General features: G+C 40.0%; 1 protein-coding gene across 5 annotated transcripts in view; it reads right to left on the reverse strand.

The window, feature by feature from the left end:
- CCDC149 (coiled-coil domain containing 149) overlaps window positions 1-12,889 on the reverse strand; it is a 63,462-nt gene that overhangs the window by 28,325 nt on the left and 22,248 nt on the right. For all 5 annotated transcript variants that reach the window (XM_075194739.1, XM_075194738.1, XM_075194741.1 and 2 more), the window contains exons 5-6: window positions 5,786-5,902; window positions 1,352-1,524 (exon numbers count right to left, since the gene is read on the reverse strand). In XM_075194739.1, coding sequence (XP_075050840.1) covers window positions 1,352-1,524; window positions 5,786-5,902 — 290 coding nt within the window. The remainder of the gene's footprint in view (window positions 1-1,351; window positions 1,525-5,785; window positions 5,903-12,889) is intronic.

Here is a 12,889-nt window from a genome sequence, read left to right on the forward strand (position 1 = left end):
AACCCCTATAGTCAGCAACATTACATAGACCCCATTCTCAACAACGGTTAGAGGTGAAACAATTTACTTTCAGCTTGCGCACCCCACTCTCACTTGAAGACTACTTCTACCGGCCCTTTCCTTCACTTTACAGCAGCGTAGTCGCTTCTGTATTCTGAAATCAATGCTGACTGAAGGGGATCACAGAAAACACTACGGTTATCCCCCACAGTATCAGCTCTTCTTGCACCAGCAGCATGTTGAGATATTACAACAGACTGAGATTTAATGTTATTTGCGTGATTACACTGGAGGGACAGCAGGTGGCGCTGTTACTAAATGTGTTATCACTCTGTATTAAATAAATGTACTCTATTATACAGGAATGCTATAGTAATATTGTTGTTTATGTGAGATCCTGTCATACATCAATGCTGATATGCTGATAACTAAACAGCATAAATAGTTATACCACAAAGAACTCCCAAGGGTGTGCCTATTGACGGTATATGATGGAAGCACTGATCTGCTAACACTGGTGGAATACACAAGTGGTGGTATAGACCTCACTGAGCAAAGCCACTGTGTAAATAAATGGAGGGCGGCTCTCGCTTTTCAGGAGCAAATAGGTATCAAAATATGTTCCACAATACACAGTATTTCTTCTGTTTCAGAGAAAAATCCTGCCTTCAGTTACACTGTAGGGTGTTCTACAAGGGATAGGGCAGCGCACAGGGGCTTAAGTAGAGCAAACAGCCTGGACTTTAGTTAGTGGAGATGTGTGCAGTGATGTGTGTGCACTCTCGCTATAGTGTGTTATTGGTTTACATGTTTGGTTCTTGTGTGTTTTGATTAAGTGCCTGCAGCTTTAGGGCAAGTCCAATTCTAGGGCAAGTCCAATTCTAGGACAAGTCCTGTCCCTGCAACTTAGCTTCAGTATACAGATGAGGGAGAATAAAAATTTGTATTTTAATTTTAGGGTTACAGATATACTAAAAGCACATGTAAGTATGCTCAATGAAAAGAAAATTATTGAAAAATGGAAGCAACAAATGGAAAAAAAAAGCAAAAAAACAGAATACAGACACTTAATTAAGAAATAGATAATGATGCGCTTACAAAATGGGAAGAAAGAAAAACAAAACAGAAAAGTAATATGTGGCTTAACAGACCATTGCCTGCGACAACATTAACTCCCACAAACATATGTTGAAATTAATTGAGCATATGGACAGCCATATGATTGTAGCCTTGAGTTTTTATCTTATTGTGGCTGCCTCAACACTGTGATAAATACACGTCTGCCGGTATCGCGGTCATTTACTTTTACAGTTCTGGGACTCCATGATTGCGGCTGAGCTCAAAGACCCACCTGTTCTCCATGCACAGAGCATCGATGTCTATGATTCTCTTCTCATCACCGCCTAGAACATGGGTCAGTTCCTGGTTCAACCTCTCGGTTTTATCTTGGTAGAATGAGCGCTCCTGCTTCACGTCATCGAGCTCATCCAACGTGGCCCGGAGGTCATGCTCCAAACTTTCAATCTGTAAAAAGGATTTTAGATGTTTACCCTGGCTGCCACCAGTAACAAGGGACAAGATCTTGCCACATAACCCCATCATGTGGTGCTCAAACTGCTCCGGAGGTCTCAGAAAAAATTACCGAAATACAGATACAAGTACTAAACAATAGCAACCAATCATGACAATGTTTTTTTTATTGTCTCACTTGCACTCTACAAATAAAAGCTTGTTTCTCGGTTGCTGTGATTCAAATGCAATGTTAGTAAATAAGCCCTACAGTTTGTATTGTGGATCACCTCACAGGTGCATAGGAGAATTACACAGGACTTGTGGAGGAGACTTGAGGACCAAGTCCTGCTGTTTCCACAATGTGTAACCATCAGATACAAATATATTCTATTATCAGTAGAGTTCATTTCCTCTAAATGTCCAGAGAGGGGGGAACGGCAATGACCATCTACTCACATCTCCAGAGCAGCCACTGAGCATATGGGAGGACATATGTACAGGAGACCTGAGCATGGGGCCTCCGCAGCTGGTGGACACATGGGTAATTACACCTTAGGATCCAGAGCGGACTAAGCAATTAAACTTCCCTTACTTATTCTGCCCTAGCCAACTGGACCACCATGGACAGATGGACTGCCCCTTCTTTGAAAACTGCATTAGACTATGTACGCAATTGCATTTTTTATATATGTTAAAATGCAAGTAAAAACCCAACTGAAATTATGTAATAATATAGCGAGTGTCACACTGCCATTTATGTAATGTACCATGATGCTTTATAGAAACACACTGGACAGTGCTGCTCAGCTTCCACAAAGTGTTGAGTTTCAATTACCTTTAACAAGCAGTACAGTTATCTAACACCAGATGTCATACTGAAGTAATTGATCTGTGCATGCAATAGAATTAAGCTCCATTCAATTGAATGGGCAAACTGCAGAATAAATACCGAACTATAGGTAAATAAAAACCATCAGCATAGTGCCAACCTAAACTCCATGACCAGCCCCAGCCTGTTCAATGCAGAGTTATGGCCTCCACTGGGGAGACTGCAATCATTCATTTGTCTTAAAGAAACAATATGCCCCACCCCCTCTAATAGGCTTCCAAACCAAAGATAAAAGTACTGGGAATGGAGGAATACTAAAGAGGGGGAGAGGCATGCTTTTTTTTCCTTCACCACTACCTCTAGGTTGAGGGAACCAGAGTAAATATTGGGACCCTGCAGTTTAATGGGATCAGAGGCCCCGTTATCCCGTTATATTAACACTATATGCTATGGCAACTGTTCACTACCCCCCCCCCCCCTGCAAATAACAGTGAACTGTATTCATATGCTTTTGATTGGCTGAGCAGCGAAGGCTTGTCCACAATATTTAACATAGTCCCTGCCCCTTACATTCTAAATTCCCTACAATACACACTATCCATTTTGTCCGAAGATAATTAACCTACTAGTATGTTTTTGAACTGTAGGAATAAAATGGAGCACCTGGAAGAGTCCCACACAAACACAGAGAGAACTCTATACAGAGAGGACCCTGGTCGCAATGGAATTCATTACCCCAGCGCTGCGAAGCAAAAATGCTAACCACTGTGCCACCGTTTAGTTTCTTTATTTTATATCAAATAGATTACAACCTTGCCAGTGGATTACAAGAAAATAGAATAAAGAAGATTTCCAATCAAGTGACTAACTAGGGTGTTTTCAGTGTATTTTCACTAAATTAGAGAAAAAAAAAAAAAATTATCCTTTGTGTCAGCGTTTCATTTACATAAGGAATTCCAGGGATATGAAATTTTTATTGAGCTGTTCTCTGGAGTTATTTTACGTAGTCAAAAACATCACCTCTTTCAGGCACTGGGGAGAGAGTTTGTTAAAGCCAATATATAGGTTCCCTTACAGGACAGTATGTCTAGAAAGCCTAGCAATGTAATTCCAAAGTATGAAAGCTTTGGAATCTGTGTAGACAGCAGCCATCGTCTTATATAGTACTGCACAGCACATGTGACATGAGACTGCTATATAGTCAATTCTGGGAGAATAGCATCTCTACTCTAGAATGGGAACTTCACATTGTTTGTAAAGAAAACATAGGATAAGCAGTTTTCCCAAGAACAGATCATGTGTAAGGTCCTTACCTCCTATATCCAGAAATCAACACAATGACCCAAAGCATTAACTGGGTTACACAGCTCCTGAGTAATCTGATATTCAGCACAATATTTTTAACCCAATTGAATTAGTCTGGGCATTAATGAAAAGACATTCAGCGAGGTGGCTAGCAGAGGTTAGAACCTTTTGGTACAATCAGAAGACTGACCCAAGGACACTGTGGAGGTTATTTAAGAGGCACAGCACTCGAGTCCTTTAGTTCCCACTGTGCATCTAGAGTTTCACCAAAGCGTAAAGGTTTTTGGAACAAAATGGCGGCATTTACAGGTGAACAGACGTTTTTGCGCTGGCTGGTGGGTGGTGCGGGGAATTAAGTACAGAGTAGGCGCACTGATCACCCTACTTTTGAAGCACATTGCAAAAACTAGATTTCATTAGAGGGGGCACCATGGCCATTGTGACACCGCAAAAATAACTTCTACTTTGTTTCAGCTCAGAGTTGGCAGCCCCCCCCCCCCCCACCCCCACCCCCCACCACACACAATTAGTTGAAGCCATAAAGGACGCTTAACTGAACAGCATTTTAGTAAAGAGGAGATTGGATGTGATGTTTATACTACTGCAACTCTACATATTGTACTGTCTCTATGCACTTATATGTCACAAAGGCGTCTCTCGAGAGAGAGATCAGGTGCCAACTGAAATAATAATCCTATGGCTGTGGTACTGAAATACTTAAAGGGAAAATATCACTAAATGGAAAAATGTAAATATTTTGCCAACAGGTAGTACGGTGGCCTTGTGGTTAGCACTTCTGTCTCACAGCGCTGGGTTCATGAGTTTGATTCCGGACCATGGCCTTATCTGTGAGGAGTTTGTATGTTCCACCTGTGTTTGCGTGGGTTTCCTCCAACACTCCAAAAACATACTGGTAGGTTAATTGGCTGCTATCAAATTGATCCTAGTCTGTGTGTGTGTGTGTGTGTATGTTATGGAATTTAGACTGTAAGCTCCAATGAGGCAGGGACTGATGTGAGCGAGTTCTCTGTACAGCGCAGAATTAGTAGCACTATATAAATAGCTGATAATACTGATGAGTGCCAAAAAGGAAAAAAAAAATATGCGTTATCTTAAAGACACCAATGAATGTATTAAAGATATCACTTTATCTATTGATATTGGTAAATATATATTGACCACACAGTGGATGTTTCTTCACTCTATACAGTTATAAGACATCTTACCGGCATCAATGCTGTTAGAATAGGCAATGGCACAGAGGTCCTCCATAACGGAGTTTCTAATTAGTCTTCTTGACTTGACTTTAAGTTGGAGGGGGGATAATTTAAAATCAACAGAATTTAGGCAAGCAAACAAATCTTTTGATCATGTTTTCATTTTGCTAGATACACACAGATATGCAGTGTAAAGAATAAGCGCTGACAACTGTCTTTTTGTTTTGTATACATATATGGGCATTTATATTGCCACGCAGCTGGTACCATATACAATATGGGATATACCGAGCGCGCGCTTGTTTTTTCTCTGGTTTAGTTTCAAAATATTGCCTTATTGTCATAGCAGCTGTCCATCGAGCCTATTTAAGGCACATTTGGGTGTGGCTCACAAGCCAGCCCTTGCTAGATGTAAACCCCTATACCTGGGAGGTGAGTGCATCAGATTTTAACTGCATTTTAATAGTGTTTAAAGCATATAGGTCAGTGTAGGACCTGCATATAATGAGGTACCCTTGACGTGGGATGCAGGCTTAAGTCTTTTGATCAAAATATGAACTAATACCTCATGTTTTCATTTTGCTAGACACACACAGATATGCAGTGAAAAGGATACGCGCTGACAACTTTCTTTTTGTTTTGTATACATATATGGGCATTTATATTGCCACGCAACTGGTACCATATACAATATGGCATATACTGAGCGCGGGCTTATTGCCAAGCAGCTGGTACCATATATAATGTGGGATATACCACGCGCGGGCTTGTTTTTCTCTGGTTTTGAAGCAAACAAATGTGCCACAATATGCATAAAACAATTCCTACACATAACACAAGTTAAATCGAATCTGTTCTAGCAAAGTGCATTCACGTATTTAGCTGCGAGATCATTTATTCCTGGCAGGTATAGGAACATTACCTGCTCTCTTGCTTTCTCCAACTGTAGCACAAGGTCTTCACGTTCATGGGGTGCAAAATGCCGGGCTCCAACCTCATCGTCCCCAACTCTCTGCTTGGCAATCGTCATTCTTAACAACTGAGGATGACACAGACGCACACAGTTATAGAACTGTGCTAAATGTGCACTTCATATCCTAAAATGATGGCGTTTCTTGTAGTAGCAGTACAGGAACATATTGTAAGCACAAGGTGCATTAGTATAATTTTAGATTTTCTGTGACTCTGCAGACTGTTTGTAAGGCTATCGGAATCCATGTGAAAAATATTTTTTCTTGCAGTTTATTGAAGTTAAACCGGTCTTATGTCAATGAAAACCCTAAAACACCACACAGTCTGTATTATATGGAAAGATGTTAATAAAGTCCAGTCCCACAAAACATATATTCAGAAGTTATTGTTGCTATATGCAATTACACACTTATTAATACAACATGCAAAACAGGACAGGATTCCCTGAGTGCAAACACCGTTCTCAGGACCAATCAAGTAGTAGAAAAAAAGGGGGTGCACACAAATAACATTCTGGTTTAATATTCAGAGGAACCATTAAGCCTAGAGGTGGTAGAGTTCCTGGGTTTTTCAATTATGGGGCTGGAGTTTGTTCCCCCTGCCCCCCACTGAAGGTAAACAATCCAGCACTGAATAGATGAAGAACAGTCATGATAGCCAGCTCTGGTTGGCTATTACAGGAGTTGCTGTATAATGGACATGTGGTTTTGTGGAACCACTTGGGAGCCCCGTTTGTATCCCTAACCACCCGTGCTGGGGCTGGTTATAAGTAACAGAGGGCGGTACGTGGCTTTGTGTGCTTGCAGTGTAATGGTTATGGGGTTACGTTAGGAGTCCAGCTTTAGTCCATAGCCGCCACCACTTCAGGATGACTAGGAAGAGTCACTGAGCTTCTCAGTGCTGGCGTTGGTTGTAAGTAGTAGAGGGACTGCCCTCTTGTTGTCTCCCCCTCCTATATTAACAGCAGTCCAGCACTGATAAGCCCGTTCTGTTTGGGAGGGTACCAATGCTGTGGGTTGCCTGGGAATTATGGTTAGTAGCACAGATTGTATCAGGGTACCTACAAAGTGCCTCCGTGTTTTTAGTGCTGGCACTGGTTGTAATTAGTACCCTTATTTACCATCTCACACACCACCACTAGTCTTTTAAAATCAATAAGCCCAGCACAGAGTAGCTTGTCACGGTGATTGGCCAATGACTACAGTGTAGCTTGTCACGGTGATTGGCCAATGACTTCAGTGTAGCTTGTCACGGTGATTGGCCAATGACTACAGTGTAGCTTGTCACGGTGATTGGCCAATGACTACAGTGTAGCTTGTCACGGTGATTGGCCAATGACTACAGTGTAGCTTGTCACGGTGATTGGCCAATGACTACAGTGTAGCTTGTCACGGTGATTGGCCAGTGACTGTAGATTGCACAAGTGCCGATAAGAAATGGAGATGGGGTCTTGAATATCTTAAACCCATGGAACAGGAAGCCCAGAGAGGATGGTTAGTTATAAATTCCTAGTGAAAGTCCTTTTTATTTGCCCATCCTCCAAGTACCCAGTGTGGCCAGGATGAGCAACTACCCTTTTCAGAACTGAAGATTGGTTCCATTTTCCTGCAATAATTATCTTAACTATGTTAATTTATTACATATATACATTGTGGAAAATGTGACTGGTTCCAAGTATACACAAACATAAAAAAATGTAACACATGAATCAAATTAGCAGCACATAGAATAGAAGCTACTGAAATAACATTTTAACTAGAGAGAGAGACATGTTGGGACCTTCCTACACTAGGGGGTATATTTATTAAACTGCGGTTTGAAAAAGTAGAGATGTTGCCTATAGCAACCAACCAGATTCTGTCATTTTGTATAATGTGCTAAAAAAATGACAGCTATAATCTGATTGGTTGCTATAGGCAACATCTCCACTTTTTCAAACCCGCAGTTTAATAAATATACCCCAAGGTGTTTTTCACACAAAATGTTAGTAAATCATACAAGACTTTCCCACTGAAATTGGGACAGTTGGGAGGTACAGAAAATGCAGTTGAACAAACAGAAAACAACCTCTGATGTCTGCCACTAACAAACGTCACCTGCTCGCCTGCTACTGCACTTCTTATGTCACCGTCCTGCATATTATAACTTGGTAATTGTATCTTTCTTTTCTCTTCGTTTCACGGCTTCACGCTCACCATCCAGCTGCTCAATGCCTGCGCTCTCTCTGACCCTTTCACTTAGTACTTCTGCTCTCTACAAACTCTCTCACCTCTACTTTATCACTCTATCACTTCTGCCACTAATTCCTCCTCCCACACTATTTTCCATTGTCTTTGTATTTACTGCTCTTAACGCTACCATTATTGTACAGAATTAGCTTTGTCATTGTACTGTACCATAACATTTTCCATAGTATTGTCTTGCTGTTTTACCTCCCAAACAAGGTCATGGCCCCTGTACCATCCTGGACGTTGCCCAAATCGGCCTCGGCACCATCTGGTCTATCAAAGACCCTGCATAATCATGGTCCATCTAGGACTTTACATCATGGCCTCAGCACCTTGCAGAACTCTGCACCATAGTGTATCACTATGCCTATCGTTCCCATGTGCTCCTTTTGTCTCTCTTTACCCCCCTCCCTTTAGAATGTAATCTCTCAAGAGAAGATTTCTCTACTCCACGTCTCGTGTCTGCCCACTCTCCGTCCGGTTTTTGTTATGCTGAATATGCCATGCGATTTGTTCTGTTATTTGCATCCATACATTATTCTGCATATCTTTTACCATTGTTCTTACCTGTATGTACTTATGTTAGAGAATATTGCCGCACTAGTTTTGTCTTAATGTTTTCACAGAGACTATTACTCAATATGTAAATATTTTATATAGATACCTTTTATTGCTTCCTGTCTATGTTTTAATTAATACATTGTTGAGGTGTTACCCACCAAAATTGAACTCAATAAGGGATTGAAGAAAAATAAATTGGCTTAAATGTGATAGTCTCAGATAAATCAGTGGTTGAAATTCATAATGCATTTATTTTTTAATAAAAAATAACAATATTTAAAAAAAGAGTAATAAAAACAGAGAAATAAAGTGAAATTGGGGGTACAAGTGAAGTTAAAATCTGCTGGGTATACCTTACAATCTCTTTCTTTATATATATTCCTAATAAAATGATTTTGTGTATAGTAATCTTGTTATCTTAGTTTATTACTCTCCAGGGGGACCTGTGGTGATGAAGAAACAGAGTTCTTGTTTTCTTTACACAGAAAAGCAAAATGAAAGGATAATGTTAGCTATAACAATATAATGTATGAAACATCACAATAAATAGATACTGTCTGTGCCACTCCAAATTATGTTCTGAAACATTTGAGATGCAGACTAAAGAAAAAGATCATATTAAATATATAGATAACACTAATGAAAATATTCCCAAATATTCTCTTTTTTTTTATTAGAGCAATGACTTCTTACATTGTCTGCATAAACAATAAAATGATATGCGGTATCAGCCATAACGCAGAGTACAAAGACAGAAAAGAGCGTACAGTACAAATAACCAACATGAGAATGGAATCTTGGCTCTCTCAAGAAATACGAAACATAGGCACTGAAGCATGAGGACCCAAGATTACAAGTCATAAAAATACAGCCAACCCCTCTGGCAAACAAAATGACAAGGAATAAGTTACATTGCTAATGTAACGGTGAAATAACTGTCAAGATATCTTGATTACATTTTGCTGTCTGCCAACAAACCCAAACTAAATAAAAATTGTACAAAAGTATCCAGCAGTGTTAGCAGTCCGTTTTTCCATAATCATAATTTTATTCACCATATCAACTTGGAAGCTATAGTCCACTCTGGAGAAGAAACACTGTGTAGGACAAATTCCTGGTTGTTTTTCTTAAAGTAGGGAAATTTAGTAGAACCTCTGCACGATGAGAGAGAGCTACCAGGCACTGTTAATATTAAGACTAAGTCCACCGATCTGGGTCCCTGTCTCATCAGGAAGAATAGCACAGGCATTTCCTCTGTGTTTTCCTAAAAGGCGTTAATGTTTATGTTTCCATGAAGGAAATATAACCAGCCTGGGGACTGTGTTTCACTCAGAACCCTCGCTGATAATTCCTTCACCCTGGGCACAGCATACATAAACCGCTGCTACGCCTAGAACCATATTGTGCTTTAGCGATTGGTGAATTCAAACCGGAAGTGTTGGTTGGCCAAGAGCTCTTGACAGCTCTTAGAGAAACCAAAGGGTTAACTCTGGGAAGAGGCCACCACTTACCGCAATGAACTAATTTTCGACCCTTTGTGGGGGTGAAAGTGGAGTTCGATCGCTGCCTTGATGGTAGAAGGAATTTGTCCGCCTGATGGCTTATACCTAGAAAGGACACCAGGGGTAGCTTAAACCATAGGGTGTTTGTTTGTTGTGTACACTTTTTCTACTCTAACATATTCTGCAATGTAATTGAAGTCATCACAACTTGGTGATTATATAAATAAAAAACACTTAAATTACAATTTAAAGATATTTACTTGGGTATGAGAATTTGTTCCCACTTGAACAGTAACTTTTCCCCCCATTCCCTTTAGACGACTCACGCCCCAATTTAGATTCCAAGCGGAGCAGATATAGTTTTCAGGTGTTTTTTCGACAATTGAAGCAATAAGTTCCCAATGTGCCATTGGGAGAATGTTTTTTGAGTAAGTCATGAAATATGCCTTCAAAATGTATGTGCTATCATTCGGGAGAATTCACTGAGAGAAAAAACAAAGTAGAAAATTTGAAGCATCCCAAAAAAAAAAAAAAATCAATACTCGGCACATTATAGTTATAAGAACGGTACCAAAATAACGTTCTTGTCCTGAAACAATCTATCTATCTATGCTGTGAAAAAAACAACTTCTTTCCACCATGAGAAGGCTCTCGTATCCACACCTACTGGAAACCAAGCAAAACTCTCCAACTGAATTTCATTGGTTCCAGTTGGAAAGTGATATACAGACCTGACATTTTACAAGAACATCAGACTTGCTAGGTAATAAAAGGTAGATATTTAACATACTGACCAAACATTTTCATTGAAGTCTATAAAGTGATTTTTGGGGCAGTCCTACAAACCTTCCTAACAAACTGAACTTAAGAATCCTCTGCTGTAGCTGAGGTATAGACATTTTAGGAACCAGTTTGGGTAGCGAGCAAACAAAAATAAAATTTTGCATAAAGGTGCCTTTTTAAAGTTCTCTGAAACGTCTTTAATTAAGAAGACAGGAAGAGGAGCAGACAAAGCTAATGATTTACTCGAATCTGATATTTGGGAATATAGAAACAGATTTATTTCTACATCCACTTTTCAATCATGTTTCTTTTTGATTATTTTACTGTACTCATTAATACCCATCTGTTTCTGGATCCACCTTCCCCCCCACAAAAAACGTATTGTATAAATGTAATTCTATTATTGGTGCAGCACACTTGCTATATATTATAAGTGCAGAAAGTGCATTAAGGTGGTGACATGTTTGTGTAATGCTGAGACAGGATATCACATGTTAATTAAGCATCTGGTCTGAGCCCTGATAGGGTGAAGGCATCATCTTGACAACTAAATTCCTTTGCTTCAGTGCCCACAAGAGTGTCTCCGGGTCTGAGTCATTAAGGAGAGCAAAGAAAAAAAAAAGGAGTAACTTTGCACCTTGGCAAAACCATATTGCATTGGAGGGGGAGGTTAATTTAAAATGTGGGGAGAGATTTATAGTTGAGGTAGGGCATGAGCTAGGTCAATTTTAAATATCAGTATAAAAAAAAAAGCTATCAAGTATTTGTGTGCTATAGGAAAAACAGCCAGTATTTAACTTATATGCAAAATAATAAACTAATTTGCACCCCTTGCATTGTAACATGGTTTGTTCAGGATCAAACTTACTCTTTTTTTTTCTTGCTCTCCTTAAAGACTCAGGGCGGCCCTCCCTGTTTAAGAAAATTCTATTAGTGGAAACTGTCCCGATAATGAACCATGCAGTTATTTGGGATTCATACATTACTATAAATTTTGTTTAAATCCCAATTTTAGATTTAAACACATTGTACCCTGCACCCAGAGTTATTGCCTGATGCTGAATATATAATATTACTATGCTTAAAACACTTCTGTTTGCAAGAGGAAAGGGCTGTCCTCATGACTAACCAGGTAGACTGGTTAGTCAAATAAGCAGTATTTTTAAGCTTGCCTTATCCCCAATAATACTATTCACACTAATAGACCCTCACAGCTGCCCCAATGTCCACTCTAAGCCACACTCGCTCCTCTTGTTTCAGCTGTGCCCTCTTCCACTTCGAATTTATGCTCTCTAATGAGCAGGGTCCTCCATACCCTTTGTTTACACGTCTGCATTTATTTTGTCTGCCTTGTATGTCCTTGTTTTATGTATGTACTGTTTTCCCTATTGTATGACACTGCGGAGCACTGTGGCACCTTACAAACCGATGATGGGTGATGATGATTATGATAATAAGCAGAAAGTCCATGTCAACTGTCAAATCTTGTTTTGATTGGTTGGCTCAGTCTCCAAGACTGAACACCCTAATCACATGACCCACTAGGATTCATACAGCATTTCAAGGGCTTATTAGAATTTAAAGCAGGCTTCAGACTCTATATAGAGTACATGCTGCTGTATTCTTTGTGTTCCATCCACCACTCAGTGCTGTGTAACCGTTACAATCTGCCTCTATCTGCAATACATCATCTCCTCTGTGGATGCTGCTTTGACTATACCAGATCCTGCCTGCAAGGGGTTAAGCCCTTATCATTTGATCTGGATCACCTGTGTCCGGCCTTTAAAGTCTGCATTTTCCAGCAGACTGGTGTCACTTCATCAATTGTTGCTGTTCCTGGTCTCACTCTCAATACTCCTGTGATCTGATCGTGTTTGTTCTCCATGTATCTGACTCCTGCATGGCTTACTATTTTGCATCTTTTCTGTGATCCTGACTTTGGCTTCGTTAACCTTAATTCTGCTTGCTCCTTGGTACCAT

Source organism: Mixophyes fleayi, chromosome 1 (assembly GCF_038048845.1).
Source record: "Mixophyes fleayi isolate aMixFle1 chromosome 1, aMixFle1.hap1, whole genome shotgun sequence".
Classification (NCBI taxonomy): Eukaryota; Metazoa; Chordata; class Amphibia; order Anura; family Limnodynastidae; genus Mixophyes; species Mixophyes fleayi.